The 25,489-nt window shown below is 38.6% G+C and overlaps 1 protein-coding gene across 7 annotated transcripts in view; it reads left to right on the top strand.

Moving 5' to 3' along the window:
• The window catches only part of MYOM1 (myomesin 1), a 183,136-nt gene that overhangs the window by 31,006 nt on the left and 126,641 nt on the right, over positions 1 to 25,489 (top strand). For 6 of the 7 annotated variants that reach the window (XM_054460362.2, XM_054460363.2, XM_063653454.1 and 3 more), the window contains 2 exons: positions 1,116 to 1,433; positions 22,410 to 22,550. In XM_054460362.2, coding sequence (XP_054316337.2) covers positions 1,144 to 1,433; positions 22,410 to 22,550 — 431 coding nt within the window. In that variant the 5' untranslated portion in view covers positions 1,116 to 1,143. Of the gene's footprint in view, positions 1 to 928; positions 1,028 to 1,115; positions 1,434 to 22,409; positions 22,551 to 25,489 lie in introns of all 7 variants that reach the window. The other variant, XM_063653453.1, reaches the window with a different exon arrangement.

The following is a 25,489-nucleotide window of genomic DNA, read 5'->3' on the forward strand; positions in this document are numbered from 1 at the left end:
CTTTCTCCTGCAGTAGACTGTACGGTTCTGTACAAGGTAATTAGAGCAGGCATTTTGTCTTTTTTGTTTACCACTGTATTTCTTTTTTGTTTTGTTTCGTTTTGAGACAGAGTCTTGCTCTGTTGCCCAGTATGGAGTGCAGTGGCACAACCTCGGCTCACTGCAAACTCCGCCTCTGAGTTCAAGTGATTCTCCTGCCTCAGCCACTGGAGTAGCTGGGACTACAGGTGCCCACCACCATGCCAGGCTAATTTTCGTATTTTTAGTAGAGATGGGGTTTCGCCATGTTGGCCAGGCTGGTCTTGAACTCCTGACCTCAAGTGATCCACCTGCCTGAGCCTCCCAAAGTGCTGGGATTACAGGTATGACCCACTGCGCCCAGCCTCACTACTGGATTTCATGGGCTGGATGGTGCCAGGCACACAGTAGTTGCTGCTAATTATTTGTTGAATGAATACCACATGACTATCCTTCCACATTCTCCCAAATGAAGTCCCAAATGAAGAATGAAATGGCAGAAAATTAGAAATATGTATTATGAAGAGTGAGGAAAAAGCACAATAGCCAAGGTAGAAAAACTTTGTTTTTCTAGGAAAACCTCCTAGATACAAATTTTTTTAAAAAAGGTACAATGACAGGAAGGGCATATCTGGGCTATGAAGTGGAGAGTTTTTTGAATATCCAGTTATGGTAAACTTCATACCCTTTTTGGTTTACTCTTTGGAAAAGATAAGAATATTAATTTTTATTTTTTATTTTTAGACAGTGTCTTGCTCTGTCACCCAGGCTGAGTGCAATGGTCAATCATAGCTCAGTGCAGCCTCAAAGTCTTGGGCTCAAGCAATCCTCCTGCCTCAGCCTCCGGAGTAGCTGGGACTACAGACACACACACCACACCCGGCTAATTTTTTCTTTTTTCTTTTTGTAGAGATAGGGTCTCACTGTGTTGGCCAGGTTGATTGTGAGCTCCCGGCCTCAAGATATCCTCGTTGGGATTTCAAGCATGAACCACCGCACCCAGCCAAGAGTATTGATTTTTACACATTGATTTAGATGACTTGTTCTATGGAATTTGTTCCTTAATAAGTCACTCAGAAAGTGTTGTTTTCCTTCAGGTGGCCCGGTTCCTTCAAGGGGCACAGGATGTCTTTGCCTTTTTATCAGAGGTCCCACCAGCACTATGATCTCAGCTACCGCAACAAGGACCTCCGCACCACCGTGAGCCACTACCAGCGGGAGAAGAAGCGCTCTGCCATCTACACCCAGGGCTCCACGGCCTACAGCAGCCGCTCCTCCGCCGCGCACCGCCAGGAATCCCAGGCCTTCCGTCAGGCGTCCGCCTCCTCCTTCCAGCAGCAGGCCTCGCAGTACGCCCTGAGCTCTGAAGTCAGTCGGAAGGCAGCCTCAGCCTACGATTATGGCTCCTCCCATGGGTATGTCGGAAGCACTCTTCCAACCTTCCAACCTCAGGGAAGAGGCGTGTGCTCTGAGTAACTCTCCCAGTTACTTCTTGTTTGGTTTTGGTTCGGTTTTGGTTTTTTGAGATAGAGTTTCGCTCTTGTTGCTCAGGCTGGAGTGCAATGGCGTGATCTCGGCTCACTGCAACCTCTGCTGCCTCCTGGGTTCAATTGATTCTCCTGCCTCAGCCTCCTGAGTAGCTGGGATTCCAGGCATGCACCACCACGCCCGGCTAATTTTGTATTTTTAGTAGAGACAGGGTTTCACCATGTTGGCTAGGCTGGTTTTGAACCCCTGACCTCAGGTGTTCCACCCGCCTGGACCTCTCAAAGTGCTAGGATTACAGGCGTGAGCCACCGTGCCCAGCTTCTCCCAGTTACTTCTTAAATACGGCAGCCCTGCATTTCAACCAAGTGTGCAGACAGACCTTGTTTGGGAGACCTGGGACCCGTGCCTACCTATTTCCCTTTATTGTCTCTTTTAGCTTCACATAGAGCTTCGTGTTCTCACGGGCGAGTCTTGCTTGTGTTGCCAATTTGCTATTTCTAAGAGCAGGGAAATTTTGCCACAGGTTACTTTAGCAGCAGCAGGGCCAAAAAAGATCATTTCAGTATTCACAGCGGGTTTCCTTGCGCTCAGAATGTTTCTGCCTAGATGAGAAGCTGATATATACAATTTAAAATTCACAGGGCACAGAAGACTGAACTACTGCAAAGATATATTCTATTAAATATTTTTTCAATATCTAATAGCAAATACTTAAAATTTGGAACTACTATTTATGCAGCAGATATTTTCTTTAGCTCGACCATTTGATAAAAACATGGCCCTATCTCAGTCAGTCTAAGAATAATAGGAACCAACCTGTATTCTGACAAAATTAGGTTTATTGACCCAATGCAATGAAGGAGACTAAACGCTAGAGGAAAAAGGGTTATTTTAGGTTTCTAGGCAGAGTGGAGCTTAGATGCAGGTCTGGTCTGCAAAGTGAACCCAGGGTGCTAGTTCTTTGGAAACAATAAAGTTAAGATAAATGTGGACTGTTGCATTCCCAAGCCCCTTATCTGGGACTTCTCACCAGAAGTGGGAATTGAGGCTGCTTCTCTGCTTCAATGAAGCAACTAAGATCCTGTAGGCAAGAGTGAGATGTTTTATTCTTACTGATATAATTTTAAACAGCAAGCTCACTGATTGTCTTTGATATTAGAGAAGAAAGTTTCTCAGTGAATCTATAGTCACTCAAAGAAGGAGGTTACCATAACACTTTATAACAGCAATGTCCCTGGGAGAAATGTCATTTCCTGTTCACTTTGCAGTTGGCTTATCTGTGTCTGCTGTTTCAGCCTGATGAATATTGGGCCGATATTTACTTTCTCAGTCCAAGGCAAGTTTTATTTTGTTCATATTCAGAATGAAATATTTCATGGAGATTAAAAAACGCTTGCAAGATACGTGTGACTTTTATTTAAAAGCTATCTATAGTCCACAGAAAAAAATTGCTGATCTTCAAAACATAGACATTTCTGGGCTATGTGGTCGATAACCACCTGCTGCCTCTAATCCTCTTCTCCAAAGTATCTGGCATAGGTTGCATTTTTTGCTATAAACATAACATACTTTTCAGTCTTACAAAATTTAAGCCTACAAAATATCTGGTAGGGCAACTAGAAAAGCTGTCTTCTCTGAGAATCTAAAAAGTTATTGAGAAAATAATAGAGTAGTCGGTTTAACTAGAAGTGAGGCATGCTTCCAAAGGCAGAAATTCCTAAATCCCTGTTGGGTTTGAGCAGCACCTGATCTACAGCTATCATTTTATCAGTGATGGTGGCCTCCTGGGAGCTTCTGCTGGGTTCAGTAACAGAGCCAGACTCTGCTGGGGTTTACCTGGAGTGTATGATGGCAACACTCTGAGATTCCATTAAAATGGAACAGGATCACTTCGCAATCTCAATTTCATAGGTCATATTCTGCCGTGGGATATTCATAAGGATCACACATTGGCTGCAGATATGGAAATACTGTCACTGAGGTGAATTCATTTCTTTTAGCACTTGCCTCAAACGAACTGCGTTCCAAATAAAAGCTGGGAGGAATTAATACCATATGTATATGACAGCCTCAATTTGTTTCCCTGAAAACGTTCTGCAGATACGCTTAAGAACCTCATTTAGCAAAGTATATGTAATAGAGAAAGATTACATTTTAAATATCCATTTTCCTGGACTGTTTGTGCTAGATTTATAGAAGATGGGCATTTTCATTATAAGGCAGTTGTCAATGTAACTCCTTGTGTACTTATTTCATTTCCCCAGTGCTGTAGAATCTAGAGTTTTATGAATTTGTATTTTTAAAGGATCTTTATTTTCTCAACTCTATTGCAAAATTTTATATTAAAATTGTTTTAATTTTATACAAATCCTTCTTTTAGCCACATATGCAATATTTATATTTATTCATAATCTGATATATCATTAATAATTAAACCTTTGAGCAAATTTTATTGTGAAAACATTTGCTCTATATAATCCTCAGGAGACTTATCCATTTTGGCCATAAAGAGCCTTAGATAATAAACTTTCTCTAGGGAATGGAACTGTAATTATTTTTCTATGTTCAAACTCATTACTTTTTCCTTCCTACTATGTGTATATTTTTGTAGGTAGGTATTTATTATGGCTTGCTATGTTTGAACAACTTAAACTTTTTGGTAGAAGCATGCTGACCTAGAAACAAGAGGAGGGAAAATGCCAATATGTTTTCCTTTGAATAATTCAATGTGAAAGGCAAAGAAAGCCAACTCAATCCTGAAGGTATTTTAGTCTTTCTTTTTTTAGACCTAGAACACAGGTGCAGATAATATTTTTTGAACACTTTAAAGTCTTCATAATTCCTTTAGGTTGTATTTTAGCTTGCTCAAAATGAAGCAACTTTTTCCTCCTAAATGAAAGCATTCTCTTCGGATTGTGAACAGTGTTGTTGATTAAAACCCCTGGGGTTGGAAATGCATCTCTGTGGAGTGTAAGTGCTCGGTTTGGTCTATTTTTAGCTCTGCTTTGTAGTTAGATGTCCAGGGTTAAAGTGGAAACTATGGAGAGTTACATGTGCCCAGGGCTTGGCTGACCTTAGTGAGTCTTAGGAACAATGACTAGTTTAGTGTCGGTGTGCTTGCAGTACAGATCAGTTACCAATTGTATTCTGAGCCACGGGCTATAAAGTAAATTCTGGACGGCTTACTCTAAATGCCTTTGTTCTTGGTCACAGTGGGAAAAATAAAGAAAATAATTTAGGAAAACAAACTCTTAAAATGACAAGATTACTGTTTCATGCTAATAATCAACAAAATATCGTTAGGATTAAAGGAGCAGTATTACTTATGACCACATTGCAACTATTAGGCAAGGGTTCTTAACCTCTGTCCATGAATGGTTTCAGTAGAGTCTTGGATGATCTGAAATTATATGCAAAATTATGCACAGATGAGAATTTTTCTGGAGAGAGGGACTGTAGTTTTCATCGGATTTTCAAGGAGCTCCGTGACTCAACAAAGGTCAGAACCATTGCTCTAGAAAGTCTAAAAATGAATAACAGAGAGTCTAGTGTATGACCTGAGGACCTCTTTCCTAATGCCAATGTTATAAGGACTTGGGATGAAATAAGGCAGATGTTTACAGAAAGGGTGGTATTATGGAAAGCAGGGACCTTCCATTCTTGCAAGTAAGTTGGATCATACATTAAGATGAAAATAATTTAAAAATAATGTTTTCTTATTCTCGTAAGTAGAATGAATAACTTACAAGAATGAATAGCTTACAAAAACCAGAGAACAGCACAGCAGGTTTCTTAGGTTGTGGGAAGATTTAGAGTTGTTCCTCAACCTTCCATGGTAACAGTAGACATTTAGTTGTCTTATTCTAAACAGATTAAAATTCAGCCTATATGACATAATTCAGCATTGCATTCTCTATACCACTGAGTCTTTACAACAACCCTGAGCAGTAGAAATTTTTATCTTCATTTTATAAATGAGAAAATTGGAAACCAAGGAGATTAAATGACTTTTCTTCATTACACTAGAAAGTAGCAGAGTAGTTATTTGAACCCTCGTCATACCCAGGTCCCCACCCTTTCCACGGGCACCCAATGCCAGTTACAGTCAGCAACTCCCCTTGATCATACACCACTGGGTTTTCCTTGAAGCATCAATATGTAGTTTTGCACTGTGCTTCCTTTGATTTAGCCTTCTTCTAGAGAAGCTATTGAATACCAAAATAACCAAGATTTACAGCAGGGAACAGCAGATGGAAGGACACAAATTCTAACAAAGAAAACCCAAGGAGTGTCCATGAATGCCAAGCCTGGGACCTTACAGACACTTTAACCCACTATTTAGAATCAGACATAGATATTTGCAAAGGACTCTAAGAGACAGCAGTTTGGGGATGAAAACATGGAGGCCTGAGTGACTTTCCCTGGGTCCCCTAACTTTAAACCATGCCCCTCACCTACCCCTATGTCACATTGATCAACCACCCCCACTCCCACGTGTCACTCAGATTATAACCTCTTGGAACTACTAGAGTTGGTGAAGACCATGCTAACGTTCAAAGCTGTTATAATTCAGACAAAAGATACCAATGCTAAAAATAGGGATGACTAAACACAGCAGAGAATGCAGAGAACTTGAAAGCTTGTTTCATATCCTACCCCAATATCCTTTCAAAATGTGTTCCCAAAGAAATCTGCCTTGTGGACACTTTTGTGTCCTAACCTCAGCTATGAGCTGTAGATTCATGTCATTTTCTACATATCTATTTGTGTAAAATGAGGAAAATAACTGTCCCTCATGTTGTGAGGTCGAAAAGAGATAATCATGTAAGATGTTGAGTGTGGTGGCTGGCACAGGGGGAACGCTCAGTGAGGTTTAGACATTATGAGTCATTCATTCAATAAATATTTACTAAGCGCTAAGCACTGCTCTAGGTGCTTGGGATAAATTACTGAGCACATTGTATTGAATTCTGTTCTATTAAGTAGAATTATATTTTATACCGGAAGGTAATACATGTTATAGAAACAATAAGAAACAGAGCAGGGTGAGAGAGATTGGGGACATGGGGCAGGAGTGCAGGTTAGAATTTTCAAGAGGGCAGTCCGGCCTTGTTGAGAAGGTGATATCTGAGCAAAGAAATGAAGTAGCTCAGAGAGGCAGCCGTGAGGTTATCTGGGTAAAGGTGCACCAGGCATCAGGGCAGCCACTGCAAGGCCTTACAGCACAGAACAGCAGCGAGGCCCCTGCAAGGGAATGGGGGAGTGATGGATAGTGCAGGTGGAAAGGATGTCAGAAAGGTGATGGGTTGGGCAGGACTGATCATGGAGGGCCTGTGGGCCATTGAAGGGAGGTGATATTCTGAGTTAAATAAGGAATCCATGGCAGTTTTGAGCAGAATAGCGACATGCTCTGACTCAGTGGTAACAGCATCACTGTGACTGTTGCAGAAGCAAGTTCCCTTGTTAGGAGGCTAATGCTGTAGTCCACCCAGGGCCAGATGTGCAGTAAGAGCGGATGTGTGAGCAGTGGCCAGATGTGAGGATCTACTGGTTATGGCTGAGTTCTGAATTCTATCAGATTTCTCCCAGAGCTCCTCAGCACCCTTAGCCAGGGAGTTTTGAGGCTGTGAAATGGTCTGTGGAGATTTTGTGCATACAATGAATCTTCTGAGACTCTCTTTAGGTGGTATGATGATAGTAAAACCATTCACTTGTTCCCCATTTTCCCAGATTCCATCTACATCGTGTCAAAGAAATGCCTTATTCTTTTGTTAGTGTTTTTCTGGTATTTAATAGGAAAAGCACCTTGAAATAACCATAGTTGTATGGAGACTCAAATCCATCTGGAGACTGAAGTGGCTGAATCTGAATAACAAAAAATATTGAGCCAATTGACTGTTACTGGAAATGAAATTTGCTTAGGAAGCTGCTGATACTCTGGGCACAGTGGCTCATGCCTGTAATCCCAACACTTGAGGAGGCCAAGGCAGGAGGATTGCTGAAGCCCAGGAGTTTCAGACCAGCCTGGGCAAAATAGTGAAACCTTGTCTCTATTGTTGCTGATATATCAAGGTTTTACTTTTTTTCCTTTAGAAATGATTTTATTGCTTCTTCTCTAAATAAAATTTTAATTATTATATATAAGAAAAAAGCATCATAGTTCATGGGTAACAAAAATCAATATAATATTCTAGGGTTTGTCTTCCAGTATTTAAATACCAACAAAATGATGAGCCACATTATTTCCTGTATGGTAGAACTTCAGAGGGAAATATCTATGAAAGCAGAAAAGCCAGAGTTACTTTGTTTAAAAGGCTGTTGCATTATGTTTTTTTTTTTTAATAGATGGGATCTTGCCCTGTTGCCCAGGCTAGAGTGCAGTGGTACGATCTCAGCTCACTGCAATCTCCACCTCCTGGACTCAGGCAGATCCTCTTGGCTCAGTCCTCTCAGCCCGCAAGTAGCTGGAACTACAGGCGCGTGCCACCATGCCTAGTTAATTTTTGTATTTTTTGTAGAGACGGGGTTTCACCATGTTGCTCAGGCTGGTCTCAAACTCCCGAGCTCGGGCAATCCATCCACCTTGGCATCCCAAAGTGCTGGGATTACAGGTGTGTGCCACCGTGCCCGGCCTGTTGCATTATGCTGTGAATCCCAAAGACCAACCCTAAATCCAAGGAGAGTGGTCCTCTCTGTGTATCAGCCTCCTGCTCCAACTCCCTCAGCTGTAAACACAGGGGGAGAGAGAGCTAGGATTCTCACTCCTGGTAACAACAGGTTCACATAATTGGCAATTTATAGATCCATAGAACTGTGGAATGTTAAAGCAGAAAAGGAACAAAGGTTCATATAATTTAAGCCCCTCCTTTCATAGATATGTAGACTGAGGCCCAGAAAGACGTGGTTCCTTCTTTGCCTGCTGTGCTTGACTCTTTTATCAGGCTGTCATGCAGCCTAAATCAAGTTGAGATGGCACCAGATATACCCAGAATGGCATAGTCTTCCCTAGGCAGGTGAATCATGCTGTGAGAAGGAAGGCATGTCCTTTCCTAGAGTGGAATAGAATGAGTCAGCCAGAGGCGGAGGAAGGGCAAAGCTGCTACCTCCCTGGGCTCAGAGGTGAAACATTTGCTCTGTCCCTGCTTGGCCTCCATAGTGTTGGCACTGGCCAGGTAGTGGGGTATAACTGAGCTTCCACAGAGAGACCTGTGGACTCTGGAAGCCCAAGGGTGCCTTTGCAACAGGCTTGAGGTTTCCCACAGCCATCTTTTAGATGAAACAAGAAAGCAAGAGTAAGGTAACTTTCATGCAATGTCTGGTCAATCCCAGTGACCATCCCAAAGTAGAGTGGATATTGGTGTCTGGGCTGCTTTATAAATAAGTTAATAAGACCTGCTTTGACAAACCCTGGACACCTCAGTTCACAAAGAAACAACCTTAGACTTTGTAAGGTATCTCCTGATACTATTGTCAAGTGTCTTTATACTATAATGTCTAGGAAATATGGGGTAAACTCTTTTACTCCTGCTTAAAAACCATAATGTAGTCTGATTAAATTCACTTATGGAATAGTCAGAAGTGAATAACAACTGAAGGATGTATATAGATAAGAACCATAAGATATTTAATTCTCTCAGAGTTTTACACATCCACCTTTTCTAGAACACATGAATATTCTACATTCCTAGGGCATTTGTTTTTATATCATGGCTATACACTAACTGTGTAAAGTTACTGAAAAAGCAAGTAAAATGTTACATATAAATGGAAATTTAAATCATGGAAAAAATAAAGCAATAAATTAAATGAAAAAATTGCGGTTAGATTCCTATTTAAATAGTTAAAAAAAAAACTAAAAGTGAGATATGGCTAAGAGTAAAATGAAGAGAAGAGATTAGTGTAACATAAATAATGCAAAAAAAAATTAAAATCCAAGAGAAGGCTATTTATTTTGACATCATAATATTTATTATGATGCTACCTGTCAGTAAATTTCAAGGATCATGTCGATCTAACTAAATTCATGTTTGTACCATAAGAAACTTTTTCTGAAAAGTGTATTAGCAAAAAGAGGACTCTTTTCAGCTTTCTACTTGTCCGCGAACTTTGATGTTCTCCTGAAACCTCCATGTGTGTCAAGATTGGGAAATGGGAGAATCAAGAATCAAGGTGTTAGGCCACCGGGATTGCCTGTATCAAAGGAGGAGCACAAAACCAAGCTGCTCTCAATCAAAAGTAGATCCAAAACAACGTTTTCACAAAAGTCCAAAGAAAAGTATCATTTTTCAGGTTTTGCAAAGAGGAAATTGTGGCCAACAGAAAAGTAGAGAGTAGAAAAGAGAATGCAAATTCCCAGTGACTCTGCACAGGGTCCTAAAGATGAGAGACGTAATTCAGATGCTGAAGCCCTGCGGAGGAGCAGCTAACTGGAGCAAAGACAGCCCAGAAGAGGCCCAGAAAAAGCTGACCCACAGTTTAAAAACACGGCCTCTTTCTCTCTTCCAGTAAACGGCTGAGCATTTCGCATATATGTGGACAGTACTGAGCTGTAAATATATGTAAAGATGAAGTTTTTAAAGGAACATTTTTAGAATAGAAAAAATGAATTCAGCTCTTTTGTGGCCTTTCAGTAAAGCCTAATGACAACACATAGATAAGTCAGCATTAAAAACAGAGCTTTTCATCCTGGGATGTCCTACCCATCTTTCAATGTCCAGCTTTTCCACAAAGGATTCCCTGATAACCCCAGACAGAAACTCGCTCTCAAGTGTGTGAATTCACATTTTGTTTGCACTGGTCTTTGTGGTTACTGGCCTTCCTTCTTTGTGTTCTTCCATCCTTTCTTCCTTGATTGGCATAATACATTTACGCCCTTACTAGACCGTAAAGCTCTCAGAAGACAAGGGTTTTACATTTATCTTTGTATCCTGCTCCCACCCCAATACCAAACACAGTATTTGCACACAGTAGCTACTCAATAATTTTTTTGTCGAATAAATGAAATTGCTACAGAATGTTAAGAAATAAACCTGTGAGGATTTCAGTGGTATTATAATATGTTATATATATATACATTGTGAACGATTGAACAAGGAGATTGTTCAATAATGTTTGAAATAAACTTTCTCATGCACTTTCCGAAATACCAGCTGGGTTGTATGCTAAGTTTACATTTAACTCTATAAGAAACTACCCAATGGTTTTCCAAAGTGGTTGTACTGTTTTACCTTCCCACAAAAATGTATGGGGATTCTAGTTTATCCACATCTTTGCCAACATTTATTGTTTTCTGTCTTATTTATTATAGCCATTATAATGTGTGTGTAATAGAGTTTTGTTGTGGTTTTGATTTGCATTTGCTAATGACCAATTTTGTTAACCATCTTTTTTGCATTTAGTAGCCATTTCTGTATCTTCTTTAGTGAAGTGCCTATTCAAATCTTTTGCCCATTTTTTAATTGGATTTTTTTCTCATGGAGTTGTCATAGTTATTTAAATGGTTTGGATACAAGTCCTTTATTAGATAAGTTTGCAAATATTTTCTCATATTCTGTGCCTTGTCTTTTCCTTCTGTTTACCACAGTGTCTTTCCAAGACCAGAAGTTTTTAATTTTGATGAAGTTCAGTTCAACAATTTTGTTCTTTTCAAATCATGCTTTTGGTATTATATCTAAGAACTCTTTGACTAAGTCAACACCTTAGGGAGTTTCTCTGATCTTTTCTTCTAAGAGTTTTATCATTTCAGCACTTATATTTAGAACTGTGATGCATTTTGAAGTAACTTTTTGTGTGTAACATTGAGTAAAGCTCTAAATTCGTCCTTTCACATATGGGTGTACAGTACAACTGATTGCCCCAGCACCGTTTGTTAAAAAGATTATCCCTTCCCCCATTAAATTTCTTGATACCTTTATCAAAAATCACTTGACCATAAATGTGGAGGTTTATTTCTGGACTATCAGTTCTGTTCCATTAATCTATATGCTTGTTCTTATACCAGTACCATAGTGCTAGTGTTGCTTTATAAAAAGTTTGAAACTGGTGAATGTAAGTCCTCTTAGTTCTTCTTTTACAATATTGTTTGCCTATGTAGTTCCTTCATATTTCCATATAAATTTTAGAATCACCTTGTCAATTTCTACAAAGAACAAAGTCTACTGGGATTTTGATTAGGATCATGTTGAATCTGTAGATCAATTTTGAAAAAAAGTATCATTTTAATAATGTTGAGTTTTCCATTCCATGAACATGAAATACTTATTTATTTAGTTGTTCTTTCACTTATCATAATAATGTTTTGTAATTGTCAATGTACAAGTGTTATACTTCTTTGTTAAAGTTATTCCTTAGTATTTTATTCTCTTTGATGCTATTGTGAATGGAGTTGTCTTAATTTAATTTTTGGATTATTCATTGCTAGTATATGGAAATATAATTGATTTTGTGTTTTGATTTTATACCCTGTGACCTTGCTGAACTCATTTATTAGTACCAACAATTTTTGTGTGTATTTTTTAGGATTTTCTACACATAGGATTATATCATCTGTAACAAAAGGTAGATTTACATCTTTTCAATTTTTAAAAAATTAATTACCCTGACTAGAACCTCCACTACAATGTTGAATAAAAGTGGCAAGAGCAGATCATTGCCTTGTTTCAGTCTTAAGAGGAAAGCATTTGGTTTTTACCATGAAGTATGACATTAGGTGTAGATTTTTCATAGATGTCCTTTATCAGGTTAAGGAAGTTCCCTTCTGTTTCTATTCTATTGAGAATTATTAATAAGAATGCTGACTTTTGTCAAATGCTTTTTCTGCATCTATTGAGATGATAATATGGTTTTTGCTTTTTATTCTATTAATATGGTATATTACACTGATTGATTTTCATATGTTAAATCAACCTTGCATTGCTGGGGTAATGTTCACTTGGTTTTATATGTTGCTGGATTCCATTTCTTAATATTTTATGAAGGATTTTTGCATCTATATTTATGATGGATATTGGTCTGTAGTTTCCTTTTATTATAACATCTTTGTTTGGCTTTGATATCATGTAATACTGACCTTGTAGAATGAGTTGGAAAGTGTTTTCTTCTCTATTTTTGGGGAAAAAAAAGAGAAATGATTGGTATTATTTCTTTAAGTATTTGATAGACTTCATTAGTGAACTATTTGGGCATGGACTTTTCATTGTAGGAAAATTTTAAATTACCAATTCGAGTTCTTTACTTGTTATTGATCTCTTCAGATTTTTAAATTTGTTCTTGAGTTAGCTTCAGTAATTTGAGTCTTTATAGGAATTTTCCTATTTTGTCTAAGTTGTCTAATTTGTTAGCATAAAGACATCTACATTATTTCTTTGTGAGCCTCTTAATTCCTAGAAGGTTGTTAGTGATGTCTCTTCTTTCATTCTTGATTTTAATAATTTGTGTCTTCTATTATTTATAGTCAATTTAGCAAAAGCCTTACTAATTGTCATGATGTTTTCAAAGAACCAACTTTTGTTTCATTAATTTTATTGTTTTTCTGTTTTCTTTTTCATTTATGTCCCCTCTAATCTTTATTATATTGCCCTTCTGCTTGTTTTGTGTTTAGTTTTATCTTTTTCTAGCTTCTTATGATGGAAGCTTAAATTATTAGTTTGAGACCTTCTTTTCTAATATAAACACTTAAAGCTATATATGTCCCTCTAAGTACTGCTTTAGCTGTATCCCATATATTTTAATAAGTTGTGTTTTTGTTTTTATATTGTTCGAAGTATTTTCTAATTTCTTTTGTGATTTCTTTTTGACCAATAGGTTATTTAAAAGTATGTTGTTAATTTCCTTATATTTGAGAATTTTCTAAATTTTTTTCTATTGTAGATTCTTGTTTAATTCTTCTGTTATCTGGGGATATATTTTCCATGATTCTAGCTCTTTTAAATTGATTGAGATTGTTTTGTGGACTACCATATGAACCCTCCTTGAGAATGTTGAAAAGAATAAGTATTCTGTTGTCCTTGGGTAAAGTACTCAAGAAAGATCAGTCATGTCAAGGTGATTGATAGTGTTTTGCAAGTATTCTATGTTCCTGATGATTTTTTAAATCTAGTTGTTCTATCAGTTATTGAGAGTGGAATATTGAAGTCTCCAACTATTATTTTTCAGTTTTATATTTCTTTTAATTCTGTCATTTTTGCTTTATGTATTTTGGGGATCTGTTGTTAGGTGTATATACATTTACAATTATTATGTTTTTCTGAGAAATTGACCATTTTATCATTATGAAATATTCCTCTTTGTCTCTAATAATATTTCTTGATGTAAAGTGTATTATGTTTTATATTAATATAGCTTACCATTTGCATGGTATATCTTTTTTATCCTTTTACTTTAACAAATGTGTCTTTAAATTTAGGGTGTGCCTCTTGTGGCAGCATATAAGCGGATTAGTTGAATCTTTTTTTTTCCATTCAGTCTGACAACCTCTGCCTGTTCCTTGGAGTTTTTTATTCCATTTACATTTAATAAAATTACTGATATCGTTGTATTTATGTCTGCCACTTTTTTTTAGTATATCTCATATCTCTTTAATTACTCCTTTATTGCCTTATTTTGTATTAAATGGACCTTTTTAGTGTATTGTTTTAATTCTTTTGTTTCTTGACTATATTCTTTGAGCTATTTTCCTAGGGATTGCCTTAGGAATTACAATATACATATTAACTTATTTCTATCTACTTCAGATAATATATACTCACTGAATACCAGTAAACATAGAAACTTTCCTCTAATATAGCTTCATTTCCTTCTCCCTCCTTTGCACTATTGTCAAGTATATTATGACTATGAATGTCGTAAACCCAACAACACAATGCAATAAGTATTTTATACAATATTATACCTTTTAAAGAATTTAAGAGAAGGCTGGGTGCAGTGGCTTACATGTGTAATTCCAGCACTTTCAGAGGCCAAGGTGGGTGACTCAAGCATTTGAGACCAGCCTGGGCAGCATGGTGAAATCCCATTTCTACAAAAAATACAGAAATTAGCTGGGCATGGTGATGTGTGCCTGTAGTCCCAACTACTTGAGAGGCTGAGGTGGGAGGATGGCTTGAGCCTGGGATGTCGAGGTTACAGAGTTATGACCATGCCATTGCACTCCAGCCTGGGTGACAGAGCACGACTCTGTCTCAAAAAAAAAAAAAAGAATTTAATAGAATATATATGTAAAAATTTACATACATATATGTGTATAAGCTTATATACATATAAATTTATATACATATGTATGTATAAACTTATATACATATGTGTGCATATACATGTGTGTATGTGTGTATGTACACACACTGTCTTTTGTATTTACCCAATTATTTACTTTCTGGTTGTTCTCCATCTTTTTGTGTGGGTTTAAATTACAATTAAATTATCTTTAGTCTTTTTTTTTTTTTTTTTTGAGACAGAGTCTCACTCTGTTGCCAGGGCTGGAGTGCAGTGGCACGATCTTGGCTCACTGCAACCTCTGCCTCCCAGGTTCAAGCGATTCTCCTGCCTCAGCCTCCTAAGTAGCTGGGATTACAGGAGTGCACCACCATGCCTGGCTAATTTTTGTATTTTTAGTAGAGACGGGGTCCCACCGTGTTGGACAGGCGGTCTCAAACTCCTGACCTCAAGTGATGCACCCCCTTCGGCCTCCCAAAGTGCTAGGATTACAGGCATGAGCCACTGCACCCGGCCGGATATAGAATTCTTGATTAGCATTGTTTTTCAGCACTTAAATATGTCATGTCAGTGCCATTTTTCCTGATGAGAAGTCTACCATTAACAGTATTATTGTTCCCCTGTGTGTAAAGAATCATTTTACTCTTGATGCTTTCAAGGTTTCTCTCTGGCTTTGACTTTCAACAGTTTGACTTTGATATTTCTAGGTCTATGTATCTTTTTCTGTGTTATTCTACTTGGGTTTTTTGAGCGTCTTGAATCCATAGATTAATATTTTCATCAAATTTTGGAAGCTTTAGTCTATTATTTCTTCAAATATATTTTCCTGCCCTTTCTCTCTCTCTTCCCTTTCTGGCACTGCCATTACTCATATGTTAGCATGTTTGACATTGTCTCACAGGTTTCTGAGGCTCTTTTAATTTTTCTTTATTCTTTTATCTCTCTTTGCTTTAGAATGGGTAATTTCTATTTTCAACTTTATTGATTCTTTCTTCCCTTATCTAACATCTGCTGTTGAGTCCCTCTAAGAAATTTTCATTTGTTATTGTACTTTTTAACTCCAGTGTCCTTTGATTTTATTTTATAATTTATATTTCTTTGTTTACATTCTCTGTTTGTTGAGTCACTGTTGTAATACATTCCTTTAACTCTTTAAACATGGTTTCCTTCAGTTTTTGAACATATTTATAATTGCTGCTTTGAAGTCTTTGTCTGCTAAACCCAACATCAAGGACAACTCAGAGACAATTTTTGTTTACTACTATTTTCCCATTGGTGTGGGTTACATTTTCCTTTTCTTGGCATGTCTCATAACTTTTATCGTTGTTAAAAATGGGACATGTCAGATAATATATTGTTACAATTCTGAATTCTGAATTTTCCTCAGAGTATGTTGTTGCTGTATTTTGGTTTTGTTTTTTGTTTTTTGGGTTTTTTTGTTTTTGTTTTTGTTTTCAGCTGGAGTCTCACTCTGTTGCCCAGTCTCAAGTGCACTGGTGTGATCTCAGTTTTGTTTAATAATTTGGCTGAACATACTTGTAGAATCTCTTTAACTACTGTGTGGCTGCAGGTGTCTCTGCTCAGCTTTGTTTTGTTTTTTAAATTCTTGTTCTCATTTTTAAGCCTGAATTCCTAGGAATCACACGGTGTTTGCATAGATTAATGGCCAATGAGTGGTCAGACATTGTGCCCAAACAGCTCAAGACAGTAAATCTTCCACCCTCTGGCAGTAGATATGAGTGTGTGTTGGGGAGCACAGCTAAAGTGTGCAGGTGATTTTTTTTTTTTTGAGACGGAGTCTCACTCTGTCGCCCAGGCTGGAGTGCAGTGGTGCAGTCTCAGCTCGCTGCAACCTCCATCTCCCTCGTTCAAGTGATTCTCCTGCCTCAGCCTCTGGAGTAGCTGGGACTATAGGCATGCGCCACCGTGCTTAGCTAATTTTTGTATTTTTAGTAGAGACGGGGTTTCACCATGTTGGCCAGGAAGATCTTGATCTCTTGACCTCGTGATCCACCCACTTCGGCCTCCCAAAGTGCTGGGATTACAGGTGTGAGCCACCGTGCCCAGCCTGTGTGCAGGTAATTTTTAAGTAAGTCTGGTTTTGCTTAATTCCAGGCTCTCTTGCCTGTCCTCTGCACATGTGCACAGGCTTACAGTCAGCCAATGATGTGTGGAAAACTTGGCCCTCTCCAGTTTTTCCCACACATATATGTATGGAGAGCTTATGAAGGACCCTGTGACTACCTTATTTTCCAGATCTTCCTGGTAAATTTCTGGCTGATCTACCAATCTGCTGCTTGCCCCAAGCCTGACTGTAACCTCAGGCTAGCTGAGCTGCTGGTCTTCCCTTGTTTGTTTGCCACCTAGATTGCTACTGTTATTCACAGTGCTGCTGGATGTGGGGTTTTATCACATTGTGCCCCAAATCAAGTCAGTCTTCCCTGGCTGCTCCTTTTCATGCCTTTTCTCATCTTGGTTGAACTACCTTATGGACTAAGCTGGGGGTAAGGGATGGGAGAAGCCTAGGCAGGAATGACACACAGACTCCCACTGCTCATACGTGAAGTTCAGTTGTTTGTTCTATGAATAGCCAATTCTCAGTGTAGTGTATGCCTTTGATTGATTTTCAGAGCCCTGATTGGTTATTTTTGACAATGTGTTGTATATCATCACTGCTTTTGGGAGAGGAACTGAGGAACTACTGCTTCCACCATACTGGAAGTCCCACCTCTGCATCAGTCATTTTTAATCATTCCTCAGCTGATTCTGATGTGAAACCAGGGTTCAGAATCCTTGAGCTAGGGTTTTATTACAGGAGAATAAATCTTTTTTTTTTTCTTTTTTTTTTGAGACAGAATCTCCCTCTGTCACCCAGGCTGGAGGGCAGTGGTGCGATCTTGGCTCACTGCAACCTCCCTCTTCCAGGTTGAAGCAATTCTCTGCCACAGCCTCCTTAGTAGCTGGGATTACAGGCGCCCGCCACCACACCCAGCTAAGTTTTGTATTTTTAGTAGAGATGGGGTTTCACCATCTTGGCCGGGGTGGTCGTGAACTCCTGACCTCGTGATCCACCTGCCTCGGCCTCCTAAAGTGCTGGGATTACAGGTGTGAGCCACTGCGCCTGGCCATAAATCTTTATTTCACTTCATTCAATAAACATTTATTGAGTTATGTCAGGCACTGGGCACAGTGCTAAGAATATAAAGATCACTGAGACCATCCCTCTTCTGGAGTAGTCACAGGCAGTGGGAAAGACAGAGAAACCAATAATGCAGCCTAACCCTGAACACACAAGGATGGGTGATGCTGGCTTTGGTGGCACAGTCAGCAGAGACAATGCCCACAGTTCATCCTTTCTCTGAAACGTGCTGATAGGCTGTCAGGATGTTTTCAGAAAGTAACATAGCCATTAAGCAGATCTATACTTCCCATAAGCATGAATACGTTTATTCATCCTAGTGAACCTGGAACAATTTCCCCAAATTATATGGTGATTATAAACATAACTTTAAAGGGCCAACATTTTACTTTATGTTCAGTTTAATGAGTTTTTTTGTGCTTTATTTTTAGCTGTAACTGATGATTTCATAACTTCAATTTAGGTGAATAAATTCAGGAAGAGCAAATCAACATCAAAGTCATCATGGGCAGTATGACATGGTTTTATGGTCTGCAAACTGGGGAGTCCACAAAGGCAAGCCGTGGGAGTACAGAACGAAATAATAACATTTCTTTTTTTTTTTTTTTTTTTTTTGAGTTGGAGTCTCGCTCTGTTGCCCAGGCTGGAGTGCAGTGGCGCGATCTCGGCTCACTGCAAGCTCCACCTCCTGGGTTCACGCCATTCTCCTGCCTCAGCCTCCCGAGTAGCTGGGACAGCAGGCGCCCGCCACCAGGCCCAGCTAATTTTTTGTATTTTTAGTAAAGACGGGGTTTCACCATGTTAGCCAGGATGGTCTAGATCTCCTGACCTCGTGATCCACCCCCCTTGGCCTCCCAAAGCGCTGGGATTACAGGCCTGAGCCACCATGCCCGGTCTTAACACTTCTTTTTTAAAAAAAAATCAAGTGTGGTCTTTAGTATTTTTCTATTGATTGAATGTTTCATAAAATGAGACTATTTATACAGTAGTATATGGATAGAACTTATAAATAAACATATATAGGTAGTACGCCCCCAATTTTTTTTAATTGAGAGTACCTGATCATAAAAGTTGGATATCCCAGCACTTTGGGAGGCCGAGGAAGGCGGATCACCTGAGATGAGGAGTTTGAGACCAGCCTGGCCAACATGGCGAAACTCCGTCTCTACTAAAAAGTACAAAAATTAGCCGGTCCTGGTGGCGTGCGCCTGTAATCCCAGCTATTCAGGAGGCTGAGGCAGGAGAATTGTTTAAACTCGGGAGGCAGAGGTTGCAGTGAGCCGAGATCGCGCCATTGCACTCCAGCCTGGGTGACAGAGTGAGACTCCGTCTCAAAAAAAAAAAAGAAGTTGGAGATGACTGGTATAGTGTAAAGAACACTAGCCTGAAAATCAAGAAGTGATGAATGCTAGGCCCAGTTCACCACCAGCTCACTGTGTGAGCATGGGTGAGTTACAAACACTCTCCAGGCTTTGCTTTCCACATCTGTCAAATCAAGGGCCTGGTATAAATATCCCCGAGTCCTCTTTCAGCTCTGAGATGCTATAAATGGTTTTGTTCTTGCTTTTCCTGTTATGAAGTTGAACAAGCAGGGGGTTATAATATTTTCTGTTCAGTATTTGAATTAGATGCAGGTGTAAGTCTACTTCTGAGTTCCTGGAATATTTCCAGAGAGTGCATTTTGTACCTTGACTACATCTCTTCCCTGTGGTGCTACCAGTCATAGATGTACGTGATAATGTCCTACGCACCAGGATATGTATTTAAAATCTGTTAACTGTAGACATATTAACAAGGACTAGCATAATTGGTGGGGGAGTACAAAAAGATGTACCTAGATATAGATACAGTTACAGGCTCATAGATACCTGCGCGCACACACAATTAACCTTGCCTTTTGCTTAATTTGATTGCTTTCATCAAAATTCAGAAAGCTTCAAGATTTAAGCTAAGTACATTAAAAAACACTACATGTAGTTTTAATAGGTAAAGACTGACAGCAATCCATACATATTAAGTTTGGTATCTACTCAGAAACTGAATTGTTGGCTTATTTTCAAAATTTAAATACGTAAAAGCCCAAGGGGTTAGTTAGCAAGCCCTTATTTAGCTCTTTGATTTAAGATCAAAGAAATTTAAAATCTACATATTCTATGTAACTCCTCTAGAGACATTATTCAACTTTAAAATTTGATAGAGTAAGATGTTGGACTTCAGAGTTCATGGATCATGACAAAATAGACTATGGATGGTTTTTCTTAAGATAATTATGCTTATTATAACACAGTCACTTTCTTTAAAGTTTGTGTCTATCTGATTTAGTTTTGCTTGCTAGCCTCAATAAATAAATGTCTTAGCATTACTAAATCATCAGTTCGCATGGTATTTTAACATCTAATTCTTCAATACTCTTTATTAGAAATCAAAGGCTTGAAGAAATATTAGCATAATAAAAGTGGAGATCTTGCGTTTTCTAAGCAGTACTATATAACCCATAACGTCATAATGCTTTTAAAAAATTCTTCTGTTCCAAATGAAATATGAAGTGGAAGCTGATGAAAGTGCCATGAGTCTTTAGCATAAAGTTCAACTATTAAAAATCAGCTCCTACATTGGAAGGACATACAAGAAAAAAAAAAAAAAAACAGCTCCTGTGATTTACTTGTGAGAATGGAATACTCACATTATGGCACATTCTATGTAATAAATGCATTATTTTAAGAATTTGTCTTAAAGGATAAATGACAGAAAAAGGAGCAATGCAATGAAAAGAATAACAAATCATAGCTATTTTGATGTAAATAAATGTCAAAAAATAATGAGCTCATGAGAATATGACTGTAGCCGCTAGAATGGAGGTAAAGAGAGAAAAGCAAAAGCAGAAAAACAGGAGAGAAATTAGAAATCCAACTGTTCTAGAAACAGGGGAAAAAATGAAACTCTTAAGCCCCATAAGTATGTTATTTTGGATGCTAATGGAATAAAGAGGTGAGGGAAAATACCACTTTAAACTTAGACCTGTATAAGCACAGCCTGTACTTTGTGACCTGCCGGGGTAGTAGAATGCAGTCGTTTTGCTGCTGCCCAGGACAGCCGGCCAGGAACAAATGTCACCCTGGCTTCCAGTTGGTAACCAATCCACAAGCTTGAATTCAAAGTTCTAACCTTTAGTTTTAATGCTCATCATAGAAAAAGAGATGGATATTCCCCACGGTGGGAGGGGGTAGATAGTGGGGAAGGAAGAGTTTGGCCATTTCCATGCGACCTCCCTGGAGGATTCAAGGTGCCGCTGCCTGCCCTGCCTGTCAAAGCCCTGTGCTACTTGTTTTCTCGCGTCGTCATATATCTATTTTGTACCATGTATATGCTTGGCCTCTCTTCTGGTTTTGATTAGGTAATCCCTTTTGCTTTTTCAAATGATTTTCGAAGATTAGTTAATGGTCAAGGTTTGGATGGTTTGGAAGGTTTTTCTATTTCAACTGGGCAGCTTGGCTTTTCCCATGCCACCATACCCCTATTCACCTTGTCGTTAGAGATTCTCTAGACGGGGGGTTTTAAAAAATATATTAACTTTTTTTTTTTTTAAGAATAGTTTCAAATTTACAAAATGATTACAAGGATAGTGCAGAGAGTTCCCATACAGACCCCTATTGTTAACATCTTTCCTTACTGTGTAGATCAGGGACTCTTAGCCCCAAGTTCATGGATTGACTTCAGGGAGTTCATGAATTGACTTCAGGGAGTTCATGAACTCCTGAAGTTTATGCCAAATTGCATACGTTTTTATGAAAATGCATTTCGTTTCATTCAAGAACTATATAAATTAAGACTATTCTTTTCATTTCATCAGTCCTTTTTCTCTGCTATCTCTGCTCTCATGTTTTCCACTTCCCTAGTCAATTTTTTGGTTTATTAGAGCACTACCTACCTCCAAGTGCACATTTGTACCAGTGTGCATAGGAAGACAGAACTGACCAAAGGCTTCTTTATCACACCCTTGTGAATCACTGAGTCAATTGGCATTGTGTGTTCCCATAAAATATGTTAACTCTATTATTTAATAAGCCCCACGTCCCTTCAAAGGCAGGAGTTGCCTATAATACATAAAGGTCTCAATGTAAACCAAAGGTCCTACATCAGAATAGACCTATCTAGAAAAGTGTGCATTTTAAATAAGCTCCCAAAAGAATTTGGATGCACCGTGTATCAAAACCATTTATATAGACTGCCTAAATTTCCAACATGACATTTACACAAAAGGGCATTTAGAACTATCATAAAAACATCACTCTTTTCCCTTGAAACTTTCAGTGGGGGGAAAAGCCATGCAATTACTGTAGCCATAAAATTATTATCACTATTTTTCTTTTCTGTCTATATAGAATCCATTATTTGAAATCTTTCTAACTCTACTTTAATTCTAAAGAGATAATTGTAACATTAGAGATCTAGGATTTGGTAAAATTTCTCCCAAGTTAAAACTTCCTGTATCAGTATTTTGAATATTGTAAATGCCTTTTTTTGTTACTGTCTGATGTTAGGTGGTTTATTTCAGACTTACAGATTCCAGTCTGCTGTTAGATGATTATTCATCCAAGTTGAGCCCCAAACCAAAGAGAGCCAAGCACAGCCTTCTGTCTGGAAAAGAGAAAGAAAATTTGCCCAGTGACTACATGGTACCCATTTTCTCAGGACGGTGAGTGTGCTTTTTCTTCCTGGCTTTAATTTTTAAGAAGTATATAGTAAGTGCTATAGGAATAGCAGATTATAGTCATAATTGCTGTGGACAGATTATAGAAATAGCAGCTAACATTTATTGAGCACTTGTTAGATTATAGTAAAAGCAGCTAACCTTTTATTAAGCACTTACTATATACTGATTAAGATCTGAGGAAGCTCGGAACCTTGCACGGAGAGAGATGTGTTAATTGTGTTAAAAGGGACTTCCTTTTCAGAAATTTTGCCATCACGTAGGATGGCTGCATGACAAACAAGAATGATCAGAACTTAATGCTGCTTATAAAACTAGCTGGAATGGGAAGTGGATCCTGGGATGCTAGTGATTGGACAGGACAGCCAGAGTAAAAAGAAAGCTTCAAAAACTACAAAATGTTGGATGAATTTTTATTATTGTGTGTGTGTGTGTATATATATATATATATATATATATATATATATATATATGTATATTTGAGATAGGGTCTCACTCTGTTACCCAGGCTGCGGTGCAGTGGCACAAACATAGCTCACTGCAGCCTCAACCTCCCAGACTCAGGCAATCCTCCTACCTCAGCCTCCCAAGTAGCTGGGTCCCCAGGCACGAGCCACCACATCCAGCTAATTTTTTAAAAAAATTATTTGTAGTGATGGAGTCTCACTATATCGTCTAGGTTGGTCTTGAACTCCTGGGCTCAAGTGATCTTCCCTGCTTGGCCTCCCAAAGTGCTGGAATTACAGGCATGAGCCACCACACCTGGCCTGGGTGAACTTTTAAAAAAAAACCCAAGATGACACTTTTAGGTAGCTGAAAAATATCTTGGTTATTAGTGTGGTTTTAATTATTGTTCATTGGGGGAAAAATCTCATCATAATTTGAATGCCTTGTTCAATGGGAAATAGATTGCTATTTACTTTGAGGTAAACTTCAAACAAAATAATCACTAAATCACAAGTCTGTGTGATGCCAATTTTCTATCTTTATTACATAAACACTATTTTTGAGCAGTAATAATATTCAAAGGAATCTTGAAAGGAAACTTGTCCTGGACACCAAGATTAAAGCTCAACAGGAACTTTCTGGTTCATCTCCTGTTTATTTCTCTTTGAACAGAGAGTTATTCCCATAGCTCAGGTGACACTCAAAGTGAGGCCATCCTCTAAGAGCAAATGTCATGGAAAAGTAGATCCTCTTGGAAGTCAGGAAATAATTTGGTTGTGATTGATGGTGACCTACTTCTGTTGCCTGTGTTTTTCTTTCCATTGCCCTCTGACAGTTCCTTTCTGACTTGTGTCAGAGGCTAATGTCATAATTGCTCTGAACCCAATTAGGAAGGTAAAGGGATAAATAGCATTCTATTTTTAGCTTTTTATTTGATATCTTTGCTATCTCTGATTTTTTTAAGTGAACTTTCCAGACAAACACGCTTTCGCTGCTAAGTATGCATGCCCAGCCTTTTGGCCTCTTCACAGTAGCTTAATGTAACTGGCATTCCTTATAAGAGATGGTAGGCTAGAGCAGTAAAGTCTTTTGTCTCCAGTATTTTTCCCACTCTGTTTCAAAAAATCATTTAAAAACCACATCAGCTTAACACCAGCCTACGTGACATGACTCCACCTGGCAGGGCACAAAATGAAGCTTCTTACTCCTAACATCTTCTCCCTGCTCTGTCCACACCAAACTATTTGTCTCTTCCGGGCCAATCTGAAGAAGTGATCATTTACCAAATAAACTGTGATAAAAGAAGATGTGAAGCCAGGCACGGTGGCTCACGCCTGTAATTCCAGCACTTTGGGAGGCCAAGGCAGGCGGATCACAATGTCAGGAGATTGAGACCATCCTGGCTAACACGGTGAAACCTGGTCTCTACTAAAAATACAAAAAAAATTAGCCAGGCGTGGTGGTGAGCACCTGTAGTCTCAGCTACTCGGGAGGCTGAGGCAGGAGAATCGCTTAAACCTGGGAGGCAGAGGTTGCAGTGAGCTGAGATCGCACCACTGCACTCCAGCCTGGGCCACAGAGTGAGACTCCGTCTCAAAAAAAAAAAAAAAAAAAAAGATGTGAAGAAAAATTGATCTTCTAGGCTTTATTTCTAGTTCTCCATTATATCTTATATGGTCTCATCACCTATACTCTGTTACTGTGTTGAAAATAACATTTCACAGTGGTTTTGGCAGTATTAACAATCTGAGGAGAGGATGGAAAAGAAATGAACATTTGTTGAGTGTCTATTATTATTTGCTGGGACTCACGCAAGGTGCTTTATATAAACCATCTTGCTAAATTCTCCATACAACCTTGCAGAGATATTAATATATCAATGTTTTGGACAAGGAAATCATGGCAGAGTGACTTGCTGAAAGCTGCATGCCTGGGAGGGAAAGAATTGAAAGTCCCACATAGGCCTGGCGAATGCAGTGGACATGCCCTCTGCACTCACAGTGTGCTTCTGGAAAATACCATTTCCTCTGCATGGCATCTGAAATTTCCACTTATATTCCAATAAATCGAGTAAACTTTATGTCCACAAGAGATTTTTGAATTGAGACTGTCAGAGATTTGCAGAGTACTGGGAGATTTTAAATTTATTTTTACTTTGTAGTAGTATACTTTTGTCACCATGTTAGCCTCACAGTTTTGCTTTTGTGTCCAGATTATAGAAGGGTTATCACTGATAAATCCTGACTTTTACTTAAAGGAGACTATCCCTATTGCCTGGGTCTAACATACTTTTTAACTGTAGTTGAGTTCTCGTGTGAAATAATTAGTTTTTTTTCGAAGTTTAGCTTCTTTGTAAATGGAAAAGGCAAGGAGGCTATCACTTCATCTGGCCCTCTAGAGCTGTGCCAACATATCCAGTATCAGTAGTAATGAGAACTTAAACATAAAGTTCTCTTACTTGGAGTCTGGGGCAAGAC

Source organism: Pongo pygmaeus, chromosome 17 (genome assembly GCF_028885625.2).
Source record: "Pongo pygmaeus isolate AG05252 chromosome 17, NHGRI_mPonPyg2-v2.0_pri, whole genome shotgun sequence".
Taxonomy (NCBI): domain Eukaryota; kingdom Metazoa; phylum Chordata; class Mammalia; order Primates; family Hominidae; genus Pongo; species Pongo pygmaeus.